Source organism: Petromyzon marinus, chromosome 50 (assembly GCF_048934315.1).
Source record: "Petromyzon marinus isolate PM22_M1 ecotype Great Lakes invasive population chromosome 50, UKy_Petmar_22M1.pri1.0, whole genome shotgun sequence".
NCBI classification, from domain to species: Eukaryota; Metazoa; Chordata; class Hyperoartia; order Petromyzontiformes; family Petromyzontidae; genus Petromyzon; species Petromyzon marinus.
The window spans coordinates 6,568,006-6,591,245 of record NC_133716.1 but is presented as its reverse complement, the minus strand read 5'-3'; the positions used below and the strand labels follow the sequence as shown (position 1 = coordinate 6,591,245).

The following is a 23,240-nucleotide window of genomic DNA, read 5'->3' as shown; positions in this document are numbered from 1 at the left end:
AAAAAGGCTAAAGGCGGAGCCCTGCAATTGCTTTGCTCACGCCACTGCTGGCAGAAGGGGGTCATCGCTCGGACCCTCTTAGAGGGTAATTTTTGCCTACTCTTCCATGCCAGCCAGACGTCTTGGACGAGGTGGGAATGCCCGGACTTTCCCCCTACAAACGCGACCTGCCGATCGACTTAACCGTGGTGTCAACCATTTATTATACTGCTGGGTGGACAGAAACGAGAGGGGCTGGGGGGATGGTGGGATGATTTAACAAACTTGCAGCGTTATTTCAAACTGCAGCGCCGGGAGAATGTAAGCAAAGCAGCGACCACTCTGGATTGCAAGTCCAGCATTGTAGCCATTGCACCACATCGATATAAGTTGTAACTTTCTAAACTCGATTTGGAGCTTTCGTGACTGCAGGAATCACTCTTTGGTTCTTTGGGTAAAGTCACGTAGAAAGAGAAAATAATAAATTCAATAATAGCATTACGACGTTTCGATTACAACACAAGCAATCATCATCAGGTACGAATGAAAGAGAAAACAAACCTAGTAAACTTATAAATATAATGCGCCCTAGTAGGGTGTTGACTGTTATGATAGCCGACTCTCTGTGTTGTATTGCATTATATTTTTCAGTTTAGAGCTTTGTTTTCTCTTTCATTTGTATCTGATGATGTGTTGCAATCGAAACGTCGTATGCTATTATTTAATTGATTATTTTCTCTTTCTACGTGACTTTACCGAACGGACCAAATAGTTATACATTTATTATAATTCGCCGGAGAAGTTAGCTGGTGTGTAAAATGGGCTTCTCTCTGGCATGTCACCCCCCACCCCCCGCTGCACGTGAAATAAATGTTGGCCGCATCGTCGCTCATAGCTGTACTGTAGCTTTCATCTCGGGTCAACGTGACTTGCTGGAGTTGATCCTATTAACCAAGAGCGGCGCGCCCGGCCCAGACACACGCATTATACACGGCGCATGCATATGTAAAAATTGCAGAACGTCTCGCGCAGCAGCATTAAAATCCTGTTTATGGGGCTTCGTGCGATGGCCTGATGGGTAACGCAGATAGATTTGTAACTGCCGCTGAGCCACTGAGAGCCACTATAACCAGCTCTGTGTGTGTAAGTGCTTCTCTGCTATTCGCATCTGTAAACCCAGGCTGCGTACGTAGAACTCATAGAGGCAGATGTTAAAAGTGCGGGCCTGCAATTTCTTGCACACACTGCTCCATGTGAAATAAGACCCCACGAGAGCCCCCTTTAGAGGGCACGTGGCCTACTCTTACACGTTTCCTGTGACCGCCCACTCGTTGCACAATAGCTTTGGCAAGTGTAACCTATACGAAACTCCTATCAGTGGGGCCGTTCATGAGAGTCATCTGATCAATGGTATGTGGGACCATAGAAGTACTGGACAACAATGCATTTTGCTGCATTGCCCTCTGTTGCCGATGACATAGCCCCGTAGCCTCTAACATATTTCGTAGCGTGACAGTTGACCTATCCGAGCACTCCAGGCTCAGCTATGATTCGCTTCCAAGATCTGACAAGGTCGGACGTATTCTGGGTGATTTGTTGTATGCCGGCCCAATGTAAGAGCATGCTGTTATCTGTTTGGGGCAGTAGTCTGCAGCTTAAACAATTCAGAATTGATTGCATTGAATTTGGCACATCTAGCACTTATCTTTTGTAAAGCAGAGTGTGTGTGTTGTGTGTCTTTTGTCTTTGTGCATAAGCGGTGAGCGGTGGCGCAGTGGTTGATGAACCAAGTTTTAGTCCCATGGCTGACGTCAGCGGCGAGTAGCATCAGTATTGCTACATGTGCAGTCCATTGTCAAGCCACTCCTCACTGAGGTCCTCCATGCAATCTCCAATTATCACGGTTGGCTACGTACGGTGCAGAAACAAGTTCAACGTGCGTACACACAACCACGTAAAATCCCGACCGCGGGTCGACTCAGCCCATCACAAGCACCAATGCCTGCCTCGATGTCCGTTTGAGGAGGAAATCACCTTTTGAACTTTTTCGAGTGCTGTTTGTTGGTGGCCCACGTGGCTCTTTGGGCCTTTGAGCCCTGGTGCTCAGCCAGCCAACCTATGGCTCACGTGCAAGTGGTCACAGGGCCCAGTCTCCGCAACACCACGTCTCTCACTAAGCAAGCACTTTTCCTTCAACCCAAGGCTCTTGCAAATGTTTTGAGAGCGGAAAGTCACGTTGACTTGCATCCACCAGGGGCACTACCATTCAGGGAATTGTTAGAAGAAGAAGAAGCAGAAACAAACTTGACTTAAAGCTTTCGTGACTGTAGGAATTCATATTCTTTGGGTCATTCGGTAAAGTCACGTAGATAGGTTTAAAGAAAATAACCAAAAACTACGCCGTTTCGATCACAACACAAGCGGTCGTCTTCAGTGTTGTGATCGAAACGTCGTAGTTGTTTGCTATTTTCCTTGAACCTATCTACGTGACTTTACCGAAAGACCCAAAGAATAATAAATAAAAAAACTCAAAATGATTCATTATTCAATGGGAATGCTGCCAATAATCTCGAAAAGTCACCAATGTACCGGGGAAGTACATAAATTACATTGTCATTATTTTATGAAGATTAGCTTCAAAAGTTCTTCAGCTGCAGTTCACGTCACGTGAGCCCGCCATGAAGTCGTTTTAAGGATCACAACTTTACAACCTATAACACTTATAATGCACGTGTATTCCATTACACGCGGTAAATAAATACATCGTTTTGTTGCCTGTGGTAAATGATGAGGCCATATAATGGCTGTGTCGTCAATTACTCTGGAAAACATGTTGGGTGGAAAAAAAATGTGCGCAAAGCACTAATTAAACGTGAAGAAAAAAATATAAATTAATTAATAATTTAAATTATTGAGCTTTAGAGAATACAAAGTGATTTTATTTCGCAATTAAAATTTATTTCGCAATAAAATCATTTTAAAAAAACTGTATACGAGCCACGATAATCACGATATGACGATATTTAGCGATCACCGAGGACCTTGCATTGTACGTGGCACGTCTTGGGCATCGGCACATCGTGGCAATCCGAGCGCAACATTAACTTTCAGACGTAGAGCGTCACCGGCGGAGAATGACGACGCGCTGCCAATCGAACGCATTCAGATCAAGTGACGTGCTCCACGACCTCCCGGCTTTTGGCCAATAAAAAAGTTTATTCTTCCCTTCTTGTTTTCGGTTTTCACCTTGGAGCGATCTCGCAGCCGCCGTGCCGCCGTTGGTTGGGATAATCGCGCGCTCGGTTCACGTGCGGTCTCCGTTGATGCGGGGGGTGGGCGGGGGGCGATGTCAGGGTGTTCTTAATTCAATATATGCGGCTGTAACTCTAACAGGTTACAGGGTAATTTGCTGCAAAAACACATAACTCACTGGGCCGTGCCCAGGGAGCCACAAATTAGATTTTCATTATTTTACCCAAAGCAGAAGTTGCAGTTGAAGGCCGTTATTTCAGCAAGGCTGCATTACACCTCGCCATAGTTAATTATTATATTACGCTGCACGTAGCGCTTCTGGCTGTTCTCTAAGCAACGTTACAGTGCCCGTCCGGCGGAACGGGCATTGCGTAAGGATTGCGAAGTCGCGCTCAGCAAAAGTTCCTTTCGGAACTTTCAACAAAGACGTTAACGGTTCGTTGCGTTTCACTTGCGAGGGTGAGAGACAACGTTGCTGGGGGTTGGCTCGCCGCCTTATGAGGTACAAAAAAAAAAACGGGACACATCGTGGGAAGGAGGAGAAGGTAAATCTCAAAATGCCGGAAGAGAGAACTGCAAAGCAATGAACTGCAATGTGGTGTGATATTACGCAACTGACAAAAACTGGGACTTTTGGAGAGTGTGCCCTATCATCCCTCTCTTTAGTCCTCTGCCTAGTCGCTCAAACTCCCACCATTCGGCCCAATATTAAGCATTATTTATATTAATTTGCCTTGAGGCATTAGTGAAAGGCGCCTTACAATGAAATGTAAATTATTCTCATCATCATCATCATCAATTCTACGCGTCTTCAGGTTGTCAAAATGGAATTTTACTTTTTTTTGCCTCGGCCTCGTTCCCTTACAAGGCCACCAATTCCATGCCATTTAAGGATTTGCCAACTCTTTAGGGTTTCCCAAGGATTGTTCTCTCTTTCAGGAGGTAGCTGCTGTCCTGGGCAAACTGTAAGTCTTCCCGGGACATTAGAAGTCCCCATTGTTTTTTTTGTCGGTTTGTGGAATAATGCACCACTCAAGACGATGCACTGGCAATCAAGTTCTCCCGTCTGAGACTTAAAGACGTTCATCATTCGGCTGGCAAGGCCCCGTCGAGATCAGTGGCTCCGTCACAAACACCGTCGGCAGCTGGCGGCGGTCGTAGCACATGGCAGGGTGGGAATGCGCAAACTCGCAAGACCAAAAAGCAAAACAATCGTTTACGCAGAAATTCAAGCCAAACTTTAACGCGCAAAAGGATGAACACTAAACAGTGCCTGCATACAAATCAAAAACGGTGTCAACAAAATCACGTCACAGATTTTCACGAACTTACGTACAACGTCAGACGTAACGGAGCTTAGCTACAGCATTCCCAACGGTGGCACAGGCGATCCTGCAGCGTGGCCTTCACACACATGGCTACAGAAGGTCAATTTGGAATATTAAGATTGATTATGTGGACACTCCAGAGGGTGGGTGCCGTGCAAGAGAACGCTCTGGAACTAGACTCGATCTAGGAATGATCACCGGGCAGAGATCTCTTGAGTTTATTGGATGCTTTAATGGATGGAGGACGTCACGTGAATGCTGAGCTGGTTTGGTTTTAAGAACTTTGCAGGTGAATTTTGCCGAGTGGAGATCTCTGCGTAACTTCAGTGAGGCTCGACTAGTTTGGGAGTAAAACTGACAGCGATGAGTTATATGGCAAATCTGCCAGCCGTATGATGAAGAGGATTTAGTTTACTTTTGTGATATTCTTAGGTGGTCTTCTTCCCAATATATGTCCTGGTTCTTGTGCAGCTCAGAGGTTGCAACCGTAATGCTACCCAATCTACGCTTAGCACGAGGAGAGATTATAACAAAAAATCTGAACCGTTCGGGGATGATGGTTGAGGCTTGGCGTTGTGGTATAACCGTAAGGACTGAGCCTCATCATCATCATCATGATCAGCAGCAGCACAAATAACAGAATCAGAATATGTATTTAGACTGGAGGAATCCGAACCTCACCTCGCAAGACTTGATGCAATTCATGGTCGATGGGTCTGGGTACCACTTTTTCACGGCTGTGCAGATGATGTGCTGCAATAAAAGAAGGGGGTCGTTGGGGCCGGGCGGGGGAGAAAGTGGGGCGGGGTGAGCAAAATGTTTGGCAATTTCAGAGCGGCGACTTCGCTAGGGGGTTGGCGAGTTCACCGGGGTCGTGTGCCAAGTGTCCCGCACGTTCGCCCCGCATAAGGCGTGGGGGTGGGTGGGTGGGGTGGGTGGGGTGGGGCAAGAGACCGTTTAGCATTTGAGACGCTCCCCCCCCCCCCTCCTCCCAACGTAGTGGCGGACGGTCGAAGACGGACAGGACGAGAGACGCGGGTTAAATTTGTCGATGATCTAATCCGCGAACCGCCTTAAATATTCATGAGGCGAGATGAGGGATTGCAGGGGCCCTCGTCTTCCGTGGCGGGTTATCTCATTTGGCCGACGGCACTCCGCCATCCCCCAAGGACACCACCTGAATCATCCATCAACGTCTTGGGCTGAATGCGCTCACGGCAGCGGGCGCCCCGCCAAATGGCGCTGAGGCCCCCCCCCCCCTGCCTCGACCCACCCGGCACCGCCACCCCCCCAGCCCCCCCCCCCAACCCACCACCACCACCACCACCACTCGTGCTTTCTGTAATGCGCGCCCTAATGAATGTTCCCGGGCCGTGCTCTCTGCCCCGGCGCCGCACTGGAACTAAAAAAAAAAACAGGGAGCGGACCGAGAAAGCAAACGAACAGACGAGGAGTGCGGGAGTGAGCATCTTCCTTCATTCGTTTAGGCAATGCATCCCTCCCCCCCCCCCCCATCTCTTGTATAGTGTATAGCAGTGTAAAGTGTAGTATGTATGTTGAACTTATTTCGCACCGTACGTAGCCAACCGTGCTAAACACAAGAAGCAGTTCTAAACAAATCAGTTTTCAATCTAGATTTAAAAGTGCACAGCTCCAGTGGCTTCCTAATATTGGAAGGAAGAGCCTTCCAGACGGACGCAGAAGCGCATCTGAAAGCGCGCGATGCGGTAACCGTCTTTGTTCGATTGCTAGCCAAGAGCTGCTGCGAGGATGACCGGAGTTTGCGTGAGAATGGAACTCCCTCCCCAGGCAACTCTGCCTGGTCCCCTCTCTCGTTTTCAAATCTCACCTCATAAACTCCCTCTTCAACTCCCTGCCTTTTGCATCTCCTGATTTGTGCTCCCCTTATCTCCTTCCCTTGCTCGGTCACATTGTGACCTGTCGCGTGAAGTTTTGTCTTCCGAGACATTTGTTCTCATATGGGCGCATCACTAATGCGACTTGTTGTTGGTGGGTGTCCCGTGACCTAAGTCCCATGGAACGATTTGAATACGAGGGCGAAACGAAACGACGCGATGACCTTGGATGTTTTAACTCGACTCCCAAAAAAATATACAGCAGCCCGTTCTTTCAATCGCCTAGGTTTTTTTGGGGGGAGGGACTGACATCTTGCTCTGATGATTAAAATAAGATCGCTAAATCAATTTTTTGCCGAACCCAGACTAAGCGTTAAGAATAGGTTCCTCTTAAAAACGGGACAATTGGGATTTCCCGTCCATCATTTAGTTGCCGATAAAATGTCCACTTACGCTCTAAGTAGATCAATCCTTAAAGGTTTACTGCGCATTTTGAGCGTCCGATTATCATTGCGCGGTGTACTGTCTGTTGTGAGTTCAGTGTTGAGACAGGTAAAGGATTTCCATCGAATCTCATGCACCTACATTTGTTTTGATCAAAAACATAATTCCGGCATGGCACAGTGATACCACTAACCACAGAGCCACAACCCCTTATTCGAGGATATTATTCGGCGTGTGCTGGTTGACAATTTTATTTTTGAGGCCGAGATGACTCTCCCTGCAGATTCACGCCAAGGAAAGCCAGGCCTCCTTTAGTATCGTGCTCACTAATCGTAAACCAAACATCTCGGTTCCCTTCACTCCCCCTCTTTACGCCCCTATCATGCCCAAGACACAGAGCAAAACTTGCATCTGTACCTAGCTCTTTTGTGCTGGCACCTCTTGCTCCCGCGTGTTTGTGCTGTTTTTTGTTTGTACGCCGTTTGGCATCCTCTGGTCTAACACCGTTTGAGACGAGGCTCAAAAGAAAGCTGTCTCTGGTGTGGACCAATCAGTGTCAAGGACAATGCCATATGTTATCAGAGTATGTTTTTGTTTGCATTCTGACCACAAGCATTGTGGTTAATGCAGACATGATTCCTTGTAAAAGGTTTCAGTTTGGTGTTTTTAAATTCTTAACACTTGTTTTGTTGCCAGAACGTCACTTATCACCTTTCTTAGTCGTGCAATACTTCCTTTAAGGACCCTGCGCTCGTTCTCGATAATATCGATGTGTTTGTCTTTCGTTTTTGTTGTTGATGTGCTCACGCAGCACCCCGGAAAATCTCCCTTTGTAGAATAGGCGAGCAACTGGCCTGAACGGGATCGTCCGTGTAAAAAAATAAAATCAACTCAAACTCGAGCCAGAAGCTTCAACCTTAGTTCTATTCTAACTCCTAACCTTGTACCTTAAAACCTCGACCCTTAACCTAAAGCCATAGGCGGCGTTTGACTTCTATATTTCGGGGAAGGTGAGCAGGGGTTTGCATTGTTCCTCACATTAGGAATCGGGGGTGCATATCATTTTTCAAAATCTTAATTGTAAACTGCTGAAAATAATTAAACAAAGGTGTCCGGTTTTAGCGAGGTATTGGCCACATCCCCGTGCCCCCCACACAAACGCCAACCCCATGCCTAACCTCTAAACCTTTAACCCATAATCCTTTAACCCTACACACCAAATAAGGAAGTGGCCTCCCTTCAATAAATCGTCAAGCAATTGCTGAAGAGGCAAGCATTGGAAAGGACCGCTTGTGGTTAAGCAGGACCTGCGGGTTGTCTGTGATCAGATACAATTCTGCTTTGTGATTGGAAATAAAAATCTGCTCGAGAGCCTTGCCAGAGCCTCGGGTCTTTTTCTCTCTCTAACGCATTTTAAGGAACGGGGAGCGGTTTCTAGTTTGTTTCAATATGACCACTCGGCCCAGATCTATCATGAATCTGATTCTGAACAAGTCCAAATCTAATCCATGATTCTAAAGTATGTATCAGGATTTGTCGCTTTTCCTTGATCCAGCATAGTTTGGATGAGATTTAAATTATAGTGAACGCATGGGTCAAACCATACGTGGCATTGAGAGTGTGTGAACCAATTACAGGATTGAGAAAAATGGATATGCATCGATTGTAAATAATCATGATGTCGATGGTGATAATGATGACGCTTTAGAATGTGACATTTTTGTGTAAATGTTACATTACACCTCATGAGAAAAATAAACAAGCATGAAGACAGAACAAATTAGACATAAAAAAATACGACAACAACGAATGATGTTTGAATCGACACATGATTACAAATCATGACAGAGTGCATCATTGCGTGTCTAAGTTCTTTAGTTAGTGTGAAGAAATTGGAGTTACAGTGATCTGTATGGCAGGAAATGATTAAATCACGTTTGCTATTCCATAACCAACGACGGGTAACCAAACCGTTACTTAACTTTTTCTTATTCACAATCAAAATGATGACGTTAATGTTTAGGGTTTATAAATGTATATACAGTCAGCGTTATTAAATTGTATCTTCGTCCCCACACCGCATCGCGTTACATTCTGCTCAAACACCGCGCTGCGTGTGCAGAACTGGAACGCGCGCGGTTTCGGTGACGCACTTCCCGGCAGACTTGAAACTTTTCGGCGTGCGCGAGAGGCTAAAGCTCAGGCGCGATCACCTGGCCGCGCTGCCTGCCGTTGTCGAGACGTCATGTCACCTGGATTCGAGGCACGCTGACCCAGTAGGGCAGCTTCTCCGCCGACGTGTTCACCGGAAGCACCACGGGGTCGTGCATCGGTTTGTTGCAGCTCGGGTTGCACTGAGCACCTGGCAGGTAGACACGAAGGTGAAGGTCGTGCGAGCCCTTGCTAACGCACCACCGCTGGCGGAAGGGCCTCGACTGGGCGCAGCTCCAGAGAAAGGCCCTCTAGGTCGGTGGTTCCTCCTGCCCGTGACCCGCTGACCACGACTGCGGTCCGCAAGGCGGTCGGCAAGTGGTCTGCAGAACTGTTCCAGATTTTGAGGTGTTTTTTTTATTTTTACACTCCCCGCACTGCACAAACCTTTTGGATCGGTCGATAAAAAGTGAATCGTTTCCATGGCCTTGTTATAGTTTGTTGGTCGATAAAAAGCGAATCGTTTTTCTGGCCTTGTTATAGTTTTTCATGGGTCGACAGTCGTCTGTGTGTCTATAAAGGTTGGGAACCACCGCTCGCATTTTAGCCTACCCTCCCAAGCTGGCCAGACGTCTTGGAAGAGGTGGGAGTGCCCACACTTTACCCCGCCACGTACGCCCCCCCGGGCCGACTTAATGTGGTGAACACATTTCTACTATAGGGTGGACAGAGGCTGGAAATGAGGGCGGGTTGCGGGATCCAGGAAACCTGCACCATTGTGTGCAGATGGCAGGTGTGAACTCCAATCGCTGGATCGTCAATCAGCTGAGCCCCCCCCCCCCGCTCAGACACCCCCCCCCCACCCCCCCGGATTTTGATCGCAAGGTATTTGGAATCACCCCTTGTCTTCGTCCCACATGGTAACCTACCTATTTTGTGGCCCTGGTCGCACATGAAGAGGACTGTGCCACTTGACTCCGGAGGGGAGCATTCCCCGTTGAGGTTTGGGCACTGGCGGAGTTGGCCCTTCCAAACGCCGTTCTTTGTGCACCGCTGGGAGCTGGAACTCTGGCACGGCCACGCGCAGGAGGGACGGGTATCGTTTCAATGCGTCGCTCTTTACTCAACGAGGCGAGATGCAGTCGATATTTAACGTTGAACTTGTTTCGCACCGTACGTAACCGACCGTGATGACCGGAGGTGTTTCTTCATAACCAGTTCTGGACAGCACTCGCCAAAAATGTTAGCAATGGCTTGTTTTACAACTCAACCTTATGAATTAGTTCTGAACCGACAGCATAACTTACAATATTTAAAACGTAAAAGCAAACACTGCTAGTTGCACGATTATGACATAATATAATTTTTCAAAGCACTAACTTAATTGGTGATTAGCTATTTATTTATAAACTTACATTTTTGAGTTTGTTATTTATGAAACGTTTGGTAAAGGAATTTTTTTTTGCATGAAAAAGAAAATAGTTGCAACTATCACGTCGAAGCAATTTTTTGCAAAATGCAGGACACAATTAATGTGCACCTTTGTATCGTATCGTAAATTATTGGGTGATTGTACAGCGTTGGAAGTGGTGCACAATAACAAAATAACCAAAATAAACCACACGTTCGTCAATAACACTGAGGCATTAAAGGAAAAAAATATCTAATGGGCAATGTTTCGGGCAAATGCCTTTCTTCACCATAGCACGCAGATATCGAATTATATTTATCATATGATATGTCATAATATTGCCATATCGCGGCAACCCTAAAGTGGACCGTCTCATTAATGGGGTCACGGTGGATGGGGGTGGGTGGGGGGAGATTCTCACCGCCTTGTCCTTTCCCTTGCAGGTGATGGAGCAGCGGCTGCCAGCCTCAAACCCCCGTGTGCATTGGTAGAGTCCGTGGAGAATGGTCGGTGGAGGCTTGCAGAGCACTGGAACGCAGCCTCCCTCCTCCCACCGGCCATCCTCCGTGCAGCGCACCTGAAAGTTCTTCCTGTGAACATCGTGAACGCACACGCGGGCATGTAAAGGGGGGCACGCGGGGTGGGCGCTGGCGTGATCGTCGACGAGTTCAGGGGTCTTTCGTGGGTTTGAGCGCCACCGTTTTCACGCGAGCGACGTTCAGAGTTATTTCTTTATAGTCGCTTTCTTACCTTTTTTTGTACTTTGCACTCCTATTGTTGTTTTTGTATTGTTTGTTGTCAATTTCTGACCCGCCCCTACTGGACATCTGTAAAAAAAAAAAAGAGCTTCATAGCTCATCGGATTTCTCCTGGATGAATATAGATTTTGAATCTCATTCATTTTTATTTTGTTTAACCAGGCGGTGAGAACTCAAGAGACCAGCATAGAGCGTCATATGCTAGAGTTACCTTGGTAATAAAAAAATAACAAAAGCAATAAAATAAAGTACAGCCACATCGGGGGTGTTTCATCAAAGGTTATTGACTGTTCAGTGTATACGATACCACGTGCTGGCAGTCCTTCGATGTATTCACACAATTCTGAGTGACCATTCAATTCAAGAATGTGTCCTCTCTGCGTCCTGTCTTGTGTGTTCCTTGCTATCGTTTGTCTCACTTGCCCCGTCGCTCACATACGTGTTCTACTATCTCTACATTATGTCATCTCGTTTTATCCACCTTCATTTTCACGTCATTTGGCATCTGTAAGCGTACCGCCCTTCCTCAATCAACTGCTAGATGTAAGTCTTCCAACATCATGCGGGTTTGGAGGGAGTTTAACCATATGCACCATAATAGTCTGGGTTTGTTAAAAAAAATACACGTAAGGCCCCCTGAGTCAAGTAACTCTTTTTCAGAAGCGACCTGGCTATCACAAATGATTATTTGCACGGTAAGGTTAGGTTTTTAACGCGAATTCCACAGATTTCTTGCAATTGTGTCAGCGCAAATATGCACGTTCAACTTCTCTATCAATCGTACGCAGCCAACCGTGCTAACTGGAGGGAAGGACAGCACACAAATCAGCTCTAAAGAAATGAGTTTTCAATGAGAAACAAATATGTAACCATCTACGAGTGAATACGATGCAGGACACGGAGCTATTGCTGCCATTCTTTGTGAATACGGAAGCATCTGTCATGGGCCGCCAAACACGAGGACCCGCACCATCAAATCTGTGTCAGATCAGCTTGTTTAAAGTGTTTTTTTTCCGTATTGCGATCAATACATCACTTTATCTGCAAAAGCAGTTAATCGATCGCCCTATCAATTAATCTATCAATCTATCAGCGAAAGGAAGTGGTGGTGGGGGGGTGGAGTGGGGCGAGCGAGCGAGCGAGCGATCAAATCACTGCACACAAAAGCCGGATTAATTAGCTGAAATATGCAGAACGATTTCCGTCCACTGACTTGACCCCGCGAGCTAAGCCGTCTCCTGCAAGCCCACCTCGACCTCACCCGAACGGCAGCTTCAGCAATGCGCCGCACGTGACCGCATCACAGGCTCTGTTTGTCGGTGACATCATCGCCGAGAGAGGAGAGAGCGAGAGAGAGAGAGAGAGAAGAGAGAGAGAGGCAACACAATTTGACGCGCCGTTTGAATCGAACTCCCTAACCTGATCAGCCACTTACGCTAAAAAAGCTTAGCATCGACACCGCTCGCCAGGTTAGGCTGATGCCTCGCGATATAGATCACGGAAAAACCTGAGCCCAGCCCAAAATCCGAAAACTATCCCCCCGCCCCCCTTCCATTTCTCTAATTGCCTTTTTGGCCACTGATTATTTCTCAATGACGATGATTAAATATTCCTTCGGTTAGGGATTGTGATTTTTTTTTATGTGTGGCTGCAGATCTTCTGTAAAATATGTACGCTCCTATGGCAGTAGAATAGATATATTTTAAAAAAGAATGCTTCATGGCGCTTTGTGAATCCACTGCTGGATGATGACCCCCTCCCCTCCCCCACCCAACACCGTATAATGAATGGGGTTTGTTTGATTTCACTTCAGCATGCGGGTGAAACAGGGGCGCATGACCCGGTTAAGAGGTGTCACTCACGAACCAATGTTAATAACACAATAAATAAAACATATAACTCGCTTAATCTACTGCCGGATGAAAGCCTCCCCAACTCCCGTGTCGGTCATGGGTTTTGTTTGACCGCACTTAATTACGCTTATCAATACGGGTTCGTGAAGGGGAGAGAGACCCAGAGCCGATCCGGATATCGCTCGCCACTGATGTCAGCCGTGGACAGGAATAGAGCTCAGGTTGTCGGCTTCAGAGTGGAGTGCACTAACCACCCCTCCCACCAGGCAACGGTATAGAGTACTCACATTTAAATAGTTGTTCATGGAAGATTTGTTTTTTTTGTGGCTAAATATTTTATCCATTGGGTGGTTTCAAAGCGTGTCTGCAAAACCAAACGAAACCATTGTGCCCAATTCGCGCATGTGTTTTCCTTAACGCGCTTTTCATGAATAAAAACAATAACAACCACGGATCAATGTTTTTTTAAGAATGCAATTTTTGCCAATTACACGCCCTGTAAGCGTGTAAAGATCGAGCGCTACATCAGTCGAGACGAAAACCCATTGAAAAATTATAACTGCTAACGTGGCACGCGGTGGCCTTTCGGAAGTTCAATTATGGGTGCCGTGTTAGGAAAAAAAAATGAAGCCGTTGTAACTTTCAATAATTAACGCGCAGAGCGGGCGGGACGAGTGCTTGGCACAGTCCGGACGCATCTCGGGCAAAACAACGCCAGGCCGGCAAACACCGATGGGTTTAATCTTGATTTGAAGCTTTCGTGACTGCAAGAATCCATACTTTTTGGTTCTTTCGGTAAAGTCACGTAGGTGTAAAAGTAATAGATCACGACGTTTCGATCGCAGCACAAGCAATCGTCATCAGGTGGGACGACCACAGCAAGAAAAAAAAAACTGTTCGCCTGCTTCAGCAATTTTTTTCTTGCTGTGGTTGTCCCACCTGATGACGATTGCTGGTGTTGCGATCGAAACGTCGTGATCTATTATTTCTTCTACCTACGTGACTTTTACCGAAAGCACCAAAGAGTACCGATGGATTTGTAGCCACGGGGCGGCAGGGAGGGAAATGGTGCCGTGGTGTAACGGGCAGCACACCGGACATCCGATCCAGAGGTCGCCGGTTCGAATCGCTCTCTCTCTCCCTCGTGGTGCAAAGGTTCTTAAATCCCCGCGTCCTCGTTTGATCGTCTCCCATGCTACCTCTATGAAGTCTGTCAACCCATCCTTGTCGCCTTCTTCGCTTCATTTGGCCAGGAGGATGTTTTCCTTCGTTCGACTCTTCCGCACAAAGCGCTTCATCTCATCACCTACGGTCTCTACTCTTCAAGGGAGCTGTTGCACGTATGTATGTTGACCTTCTTTTGCACCGTACGTAGCCAACCGTGCTAATCGGGAGGTACGTTGGAAGGACAACAAACTAAACACAAAAAGCAGTTATAAAGAAAGACATTTTTTTAATCTAAATGATTTAAAAGTGCATAGCTCCAGTGGCTTCCTGATATCGGAAGGAAGAGCATTCCAGACGGCCGCAGAAGCACATTTGAAAGCGCCGCAGGATGCGGTGACCGTCTTTGTTCGATGGCCAGCCAAGAGCTGCTGCGAGGATGACTGGAGTTTGTGTGATGGTGGTGTAATGGTCAGCACCCTGGACTTGCTAATACAGAGGTCGTAGGTTCGACTTCATCTTCTGGTGTGGCAGTTTAAATATTGGGGAAAGTTTTTTTTTCTTGAATCCACCTCCCCACTGCCTCTGTCCACCCAGCAGTATAAATGCGTACAGCCGCGGTTAGTCGATCAACAGGGTCACACGTGGTGGGAAGAAGTGTGGGTACTCCTACCTCTCTCAAGACATCTCGCCAGCGTGGAAGTAAAGGCCAAACACCCTCTCGAAGGGCTGTCCAGTGGGGACCCTTCTGCCAGCAGTGGTGCGAGCAAGCAATTGCAGGGCTGTGCCTTTACCTTCGCAGTCACAATTATTATTTCCAGGCGAGGGAGTGACTGGAGAGAAGGTGAATGATGCATTTGCAGGCTATTTCCCTGTTGCTCACTGCCTACTGTGAAGTTGCCATTTAAAGACCTGCTGACGTCGTTCACGAGACGTGGCTCTCATTCGCTGCATGCCGTCCCAAAATTACGGAAAAAATATTTGCGTCTCCCTGGACAAATAACACCGATGGTCAGAGTGCGTCACGCGTGGTTGTTTTTTGTTTGTGTTTGTTTATTTATTTGTTTCCCAGGCTCTGAAACAAACGAGGTGAGAAGTTGCTCGCGCGAGGCATCGGAAATCTAAGCAACAGCTTCGGGCTCCCAAGCAACCGAAGGGGCCCCAGGTTCTTGAAAATCGAGATTGCGCCACATATCAGCTCAAAATTCCAGCACCTAATACGCGCGTGTGTACGGTGAACTTATTTCGCACCGTGCGTGGCCAGCCATGCTAATCGGAGGTGCGGGGGAAGGACAACAAGCCAAACACAAAAAGCGGTTCTAAAGAAATTAGTTTTCAGTCTAGATTTGAAACTGCATAGCTCCAGTTGGCTTCCTAGTATCGGAAGGAAGAGCGTTCCAGATGGTCGCAGAAGCCCCTCTGAAAGCGCGCGATGCGGTGCCTGCCTTTGTTAGATTGGTCGAGTTTTGGAAACTCCATGGATGTATCTTGTGTGTATGTTCATACGTGCATGTGCGGCTATTTGCAAATGATCGTTCACGTGGAATGTGCCCAAGGACAACAAACTAAAAACACACACACACACAAAAACCCGTAAAAATACATTTGACAACATAAAACATGGAATTAATCCCTCGTCTCTGTCTGACCTCCTGATGTCTTCTTGGATGTCTGTCCCATGTCCACAGCTCTCTCTCATATCACCATATTTCTGCCTCGTCTGTATCTTTCATCCTTTTGCACCTCTATCCGTTGTCCACATTTATCTCATCTGGCGAATGGCTCCTTCACTACGAGTGCTTTCTAAGTACGGGACTGGTGACTCTGGTAGCGCATGCCTTGAAATGCATGGTCAAATTGTGTCGCTCGATCATCACTGTAACCCTGCTAGGCTGGCCTGGAGTGGAAACTAACAGAGGAAGGGCACTGCCATAAAGGTACGAGGTACCGCCTGTCCGCATCACCCTACATTGTAACCGATATTCCAAATAATCCTACGAAAGGGTCTAAAAGAAAAATAAATACGTGAACAACACGCGCAGCGACTGCTGCGTTGCGCCAGAGCAATTGGCGGAACAGCGTTCTGGAGTGTTCCGCATGATAAAAATTACGGTAATCGCGGCCAACATCAACGATCAACAACGTGCCGTGCGTTTCCCCCGCGCTCAAACAAGCCGTGCCGCGGGGCTGCGTCCAACCCGTGGCCGGCGGTTCCGACTTGCCGCCGGTGTGTCGGTGTCTTCGCGTACCGACCCCACCACCCCCACCACCCCGCATCCCCGCACCGCGCCACCACCACCACTTGCCTCTTGCCCTTTCCGCCGGCGATGCGGTATCCGGGGCGGCAGCGGAACTTGCAGACGGAGTCGAGCTTGTGGGTGCCGTTGGCGCACTGCGACGTGCGCAGCTCGGCGTGCGGCAGCGCCGGCGGCGGCAGACACACCAGCTCGCACGACGCCTCCGGGTGCGACCACATGCCGTCCGCCAGGCACGCCACTGCCGTGTTGGTGCCTGCGCGCGGGAGCGGCACGGCGCAACACGGATGAAGTCTCCGACCTCCCCACATACCGTCTTCATATCTCGTGGTCTTACGATGCAGCGGTCCGTCCGGGCTCCCGCGCACGGGGGTCAATCCCGTCGCTCCGTCTCAAGCCGTGTGTGTTCCGAGCGCAATCAAGCGTCGGGGCCAACGTTGGCACGTGGTTGAAAGTATCGGGACCAACGTTGGACGAACGTTGACACGTGGTGCGAGCTTTTGGATGGACCAACGTTTTCGCATTCACCGGGAAGCCAAGATGGTCGCCGCATCGTGCGCATTCAGACGCGCTTCTGCGGCCGTCTGTAACGCTCTTCCGATAATATAAAGCCACTGGAGCTGTGCATTTTTAAATAATCTATCGTGAAAACTAATTTATTTACAACTGCTTTTTGTGTTTAGTTTGTTGTCCTTAACCCGCACCTTCGATTCGCACCGTTAGCTACGTACGATGCGAAATATGTTCAACAGTCACACATTAGGGCGTCAAAGTCTGCGACCCAAATCATGCAGAGTGGTGCACCCTCCCTCTACCCCCCACTGCACTCCTCAATAGGAAACCTGGACAATCACTTGTTCGCAAACACTGGCGCAGCCAGTTGGGGGGGGGGGATGTGCCCCCCCCCAATGATCCGATCGAAATCCCTAATTTCGATCGGATCATTGGGGTTTATTAGTAATAAATCGGCATTTTGCGACCCCCACTGCCACTGTGTAGTATTTTATTACGTGCAGGGACTCTATGAGATGATAGGACAAAAATCTGAGTCCATAATTGGCAATAAGTAACGGCAAAAACAGCTATAAGTGACTCACAGAATTGTGCGCAGTTGCGTATACAGAGTCCACGACTTCCCTGAAGGCATTCGACTTCAGCGAGCGCGATGCCAATCACACAACGCGGTTCGAATTCGACCCTCCATCGATGGCTGCGACATCGCCGCACACGCGTCGAATTAAAAGCACGGGACAAGTCCTTACTTACTAACAACTCCTTACTTACAACTCCTTACTTACTAACAACTCCTCTATCATTTTTCATTGCTGGAGGGGTTGCCCCCCTACCTGAAAATCCTGGCTACGCCTTTGTTTGCAAACATCGTTTTTGAAACATATTCTGAGCCAGCCGCTCACCGCGTGGCACATTTGCCATCTGCCTTCTCTAACCTACACTGACCACGGTGGTGAAGTATGGCACCCCCCATCCATTGGAGAATTGTTAAAAGGGGCTGGTCATTGGCCGTAGCCGATAACCAAATCGTCCGCAATGCCGCGGGTCTCATCACATCTTCCGAAGCTAAAGGTGGTTGAACCTGAGACTTGGATCGAAACGGGGGTGGGGGAGGCGGGGGGGTGGCACCACCAAACGCGACAGGGGGCCCATCGCAACCTCACCCTTCTGCTGGGCGGGTGGGCGGCACTGGAAGGAGCAGGACTGTCCACGCGCGGTGCCCCGGGGACACGAGAACGCGGCGTGCGGGACGAGCGAGGGGTGCGGGTGGCCGCAGTCGACGGGACGGCAGAGAACCTCCCCGCTCCAGCGCTCCGAGGCGCACGCCAGGGTCACGGACTCTGCCGGGCTCGCCTGCCGTGTGCGGTGGCGGTGGGAGGGGAGGGCAGGCGACCGGTCACAGCGTTAGTTTCACCGCGTAGGTTTTGGCGGTCGCGTGCCGCGTGGCTCTGCGGCGTGTTCGCCGTTTGGCGGGGCCCACGTTGCGCTGCAGGTGCCGAGAGAAATTCAATTAAATTCCCGAAGAAGAAGAAGAAGAAGCACTCCGAAGCCCGCAGAGTGAAGCGTCAGCAGGGCAATGCATGCCGAGGGCGGTGATTGAACGCTGACCGGGATCAAAATTGTGAGAGAGAGGTGGACGACAAGGGGTGTTTGTTGCAGTGTTTTTGGAAAACTGAACTTGATGACATGAATCATTAATGTGAGGTTTTTTTTTCCCTCCACATTTTAATTGTGTTCGTGCAACTACTCGCCATCGCAAGCAGCAGCAGCATCACCAAATATATTGCATCAACAGCGACGGTTATCGCTGGCCTTTGCTGAGCAAACCATCACGGAGTTATAAAACCAGAAGTTCCCTGGTTTTGATCTTCCATGAGGGCTCATTGTCCACCCTAAACCGCATCCGCACAAACCATGGCAAATGTCTGATGCACAAATGGATGATAAATACAAAACCCTCCAGGAGTGTGCGATTGTGGCCACCAAGAACAGACCGCACACAACGTTTAACGATGCAATGCCCCGATCCACAAATACGAAGGGCAGACGTCACAGCGACACGCTGACTCCGCTGGCTCCTGACGTGGTCGTCTGGTTTGACCACCTCAATGTGAAATTGTCATTGTTGCTCTCCATCTATATTAGCAGCCGTACGAAAGAAGAATCATAAACATGGAAATTGATCATAAAAAAATAACAAAGTTACATCGCAAAGGCAAAATAATTACACAGAAGGATATAAAGTGGAACACATGGATCTGAGAAGTTGCCTCTGTTAAGCGAAAATTACGTACAAATAGCATCATGGTCCAATAATTATTAGGACTGACTCAGCCACTCATTTGGCAGTGGATGTTTAATGATGTACCGAGATGCATGCAATGTTGTGTCAGAACCAAAATAAAATGCTTGTAAACAGAAAAGGGTTTTTAGCTCGACCCGCTGTCTTGACTGCAGCGATACGAGCTTTCCAGGAAACATCTCATGAATGTGCCGTCCTCTGCAAAGGTCATTCCGTCGGCAGGCTCACTGTTGCGCGGAGAAACCTAAAACACCATCAGTGTAATTGTCCATCGTGCAGCGTGGTCATTACGCGTGCGCTAAAAGTGTGCAGCATTGTTTGCATAGAATAAAGCGGATGAAATTTATGCACACATTTTCATTTGATGCCTCTAAAAAGGCAGCTTGGTCGACGTTATCACTCCATTTTGTTTCAAATACCGGCGCAAAAAATCTAAAGCTCCCGCTAATTGCAGCGAAAGCAGCTCAATTTTCTTTTCCAGCACCATTATTATTATTACGTGTATGTCAGGACCAAAAGTTAAAGATTCCGTATCGCGTGCCACTTGCCTGGAAACTATGACATATCCCTGCGTGTGCTGTGCATGGCGGCGCTCGTTGCAAAGACAACAAAAGCGCTGCAGCAGTGAAATGTTTAAAGTGATGATGTCATTTTTCCACAAATAGCCATCTCATTCGCGAGAATGGATGGATTTTTTTGCTTCTCAAATCCATGAGAGCAGATTGGCGTTGTGGGGGGGGGGGAATTGGGAAGCAGACAGAGAGAGAGGGAGAGAGAGAGAGAGTGGAAGGCAGGGAGGAAAGGAGGGAGACCGAGAGAGAGAGAGAATGACAAGCGTGCATGCTGTGTATTCCTGATAGCTAAATTACTTTCAAGTCGGGTCTATCTGACATTTTTACATTTTCATCTTTTTTAACTAAATTGCACATGCAGGTACACTCACTGTGAATCAGCCTTATTGATGAGACATCATGCGCCGTGTCTGCTCGCGATCCTGACGCAAATCAACGCGTGCGTGCGCGCTTCTGTGTGCGCGCAGGATAACGTCATCGTCGTTTTTACAAATTTAAAACAAAAATGACTTTGGTTTCGCAGGAGACGGAACATGATACGGGCGTAGGTGGGGGAGGATGGGACCGAAAGTCCCTTGCAAACCTTGCAGAATGAGTACCTAGCCATCCATGATCCCAATCAGCTAATCGCAAACGCTGGCATACTACTAATGCTCTGGGCAGTTGTTTTCATTTGCATATGTTTAGGCTGTGATTTAATTGAAATGCGTTACACTCTCTTACGAAATTTCCACTGCTCCCCCATTGCATTCCCTGCTCCCATGAATCCTCCTTCCACACACTCATTGACAGGTACCTGCATATATTTACTCAGGCCAAATTAGGGTCTTAATTTATTCTTTATTATTTCCGGAATGAACAAATGTTGTATGTATGTTGAACTTCTTTCGCACCGTACGTAGCCAACCGCGCTAATTCGAGGCGTGGGGAACAGACAAGAAACTAAACACAAAATGCGCTTCTTAAATTAGTTTTCAATTTGAGCTTGTGACATGACCCCAATTGGAAGACGATTCTGGAGAATTGTATGAAATTGTTTAATGTAACATGGTAGAAGTGCATATGAAGATGCCAACTAGAGAGGGTGGCAGGCATAGCAATAAAGGAAAGTGCTGAGGTTGGATTGAACCATAATCTGAATCAGAATATGTATTTATACTGGAGAAATCCAATGAGCTGTAAAGCTCGTTTTTCACAGTAGGGACACGGGGTTAGAACGTTACAACAACAAACAATACAAAAAAACACGATAGGAGTGCAAAGTACATGAAAGGTTATCAAATCACTTTAAATACAAATAAAGCTAAACTATGTGTTTTATTACCAGGTAAAGCCCACTGAGCTATGAACGTATTTTCAGAAGAATTGGGCCACAAATGTCAGCTCAAAACAAGTGGCTTATCGCGTGAAAATTGACGGCAGCAAAATAATATAAAGGTCTCAGGGTTGTCGATTTCCATGCGAAGGAAATTCCAGACCAGTGGGTGCAGTGGCAGAGAAAGTGTGATCTCAAAACCAAAATAAATTAGCGTATTTACCTCAACCAAATCATGCTCATTGAAAGGTTGCATGAGCTCCAGGAGCAGCCTTGAAAGAATTGTATGATAATCTGAAAAGAAATTGTATGGTAATCTGAAAATAATTGTATAGTAATCTGAAAAGGACACAACTGGAAAAATTACATCTGCCTATGCGCAACTCGGAGAGCCGTTGGCAGTCCAACAGAAACAAAATGGTAAAATATAGAGGAGGAAGTGATCATGTTGGAGGGCTTTGAAAAAAGTGGGTTTGGTCATGAAAAGTTAAATACCAATAGAGTACCCCGAAAGAAGCGCGTGTTTAATGTGTGCGTACTACCTGTTTCACAGACACGGTCTTTAACAACAAAATACAGAACAAAAAGTGAAAGGTGCCCAAAAAGGAAATGCGGAGAGATGCACGCCCGGAATTACACTGGGAGACAGAGGAACACACGGATTACGAGGACATGTGCAGGACAATGCCGTCATTAAAAGTGTAAGGAAAAAATGTAGGTTGACTTGCGCAGGACATGTTGCAAGAAGGGATGATGGCAGATGGTCAAGAATAACAACGGAGTGGAAGCCAAGGAATTTTAATACGCCCGAGAGAGTGTCCACTGAGGAGATGGCGCAAATTGAAAGCGGCTCGTGCGGGCAGGAAAGTAACATCGCGGCGTCTTGGCGGAGGCCTTCATCCAGCAGTGGATTGACCACGGCGGACGACGACCGCGACCGAGCACCGCGCGCGTACCTTGCTGACGTTGGTCTCCTTCTCCCCGCGCGCGTACAGCTGGAAGCCGTGGTTGCAGGTGACGGAGCACCGCTGGCTTCCTGGCGTCATCCCCTGCCGCCACGCCACGCCGGAGTCGCGGGCCTCCGGCTCCTTGGCACCTTCGGCCCACGCGGTCTGCACCCCGCCGTCACGTCCGCCCAGGGCCTCTCCGGCGTCGCCGGTGCAGACCACGGCGCCGTTCTCCACGTGCGGCCGCGCGCAAGGTGACTCCTGCATCTCGCAGCTGCAACACAAGGTATAGAGGCAAAGGTGTGTCCCCCCCCCCCCCTCCTCCCCCCGTGTAAACCTTCACACACTGTTGGGGCAAGTGCAGTTACTGAGCAGCTAAGATGAAGGCTGGTGCGGTATAGGCGTTGGGGTGGTGTGGTCAGCAACCCTCCCCGTTCTCCTGCTTGCACACTGCACCAGGTACTCATTGAAGTCAACCTGGAGGAGGCCCGGGACAGGTCCAGACAATTGACGCTGATGTGAGCCGTGGCCAGGAATCTAACTCGGGGGGTTTAAGGGATTATTGGCGCAGTGTGTGTGCGTAGCTCGGCTATTTTGTTGTATTCCCATGCCTTCTTAGCAAGTCTTGCGAGTCTACCCTCATTATTTTCAAAAGTATGTTGTGTTCCGAATAATAGTACAAATATCACGTAGTTCCTTCTACAAGCTGTGAAATGCTTTCTGATATATATGTTTTGTAATCCTTAAAACTATAAGATTACAAGTGCAGATGAAGATGCTTAAACATGCAAACGAGTAAAATCTAAATCTAAAACAATATACACATTGATATTGGCAAATAACCCCTGCATGTGCCTAAACATGTCAAAGCTTGTAAGCTAAGCAGGGTTGTTTAAGCTTGGTGGTCTCGGCTTGGGCTCTGCGAGATCGCCAGGAGATATTTGCATAGCAAGATATTCCTGAATTCATCTGTGTGGAGCTGTCATTTTAATTTAATACTCCGTGTCAGAAATCATTAATGTCGCGTGTTCAGTCATCCTTGATGTGGCTGTTGAGTAGTCTATGTCCTGTGTCATGACTCACCCCCACCACAGGAATGTGGAATACCCACCAATGGCTCAGGGCTGTCAACAGGAAATA

The 23,240-nt window shown here is 47.9% G+C and overlaps 1 protein-coding gene across 2 annotated transcripts in view; it reads right to left on the bottom strand.

Annotated features, from left to right (window-relative positions):
- Nucleotides 1-23,240, bottom strand: part of LOC116953181 (pappalysin-1-like) — a 126,495-nt gene that overhangs the window by 19,761 nt on the left and 83,494 nt on the right. For both annotated transcript variants that reach the window (XM_076074839.1, XM_076074840.1), the window contains exons 15-21: nucleotides 22,110-22,374; nucleotides 18,128-18,317; nucleotides 16,499-16,707; nucleotides 10,843-11,007; nucleotides 9,940-10,078; nucleotides 9,112-9,221; nucleotides 5,241-5,312 (exon numbers count right to left, since the gene is read on the bottom strand). In XM_076074839.1, the coding sequence (XP_075930954.1) occupies nucleotides 5,241-5,312; nucleotides 9,112-9,221; nucleotides 9,940-10,078; nucleotides 10,843-11,007; nucleotides 16,499-16,707; nucleotides 18,128-18,317; nucleotides 22,110-22,374 (1,150 nt within the window). The remainder of the gene's footprint in view (nucleotides 1-5,240; nucleotides 5,313-9,111; nucleotides 9,222-9,939; nucleotides 10,079-10,842; nucleotides 11,008-16,498; nucleotides 16,708-18,127; nucleotides 18,318-22,109; nucleotides 22,375-23,240) is intronic.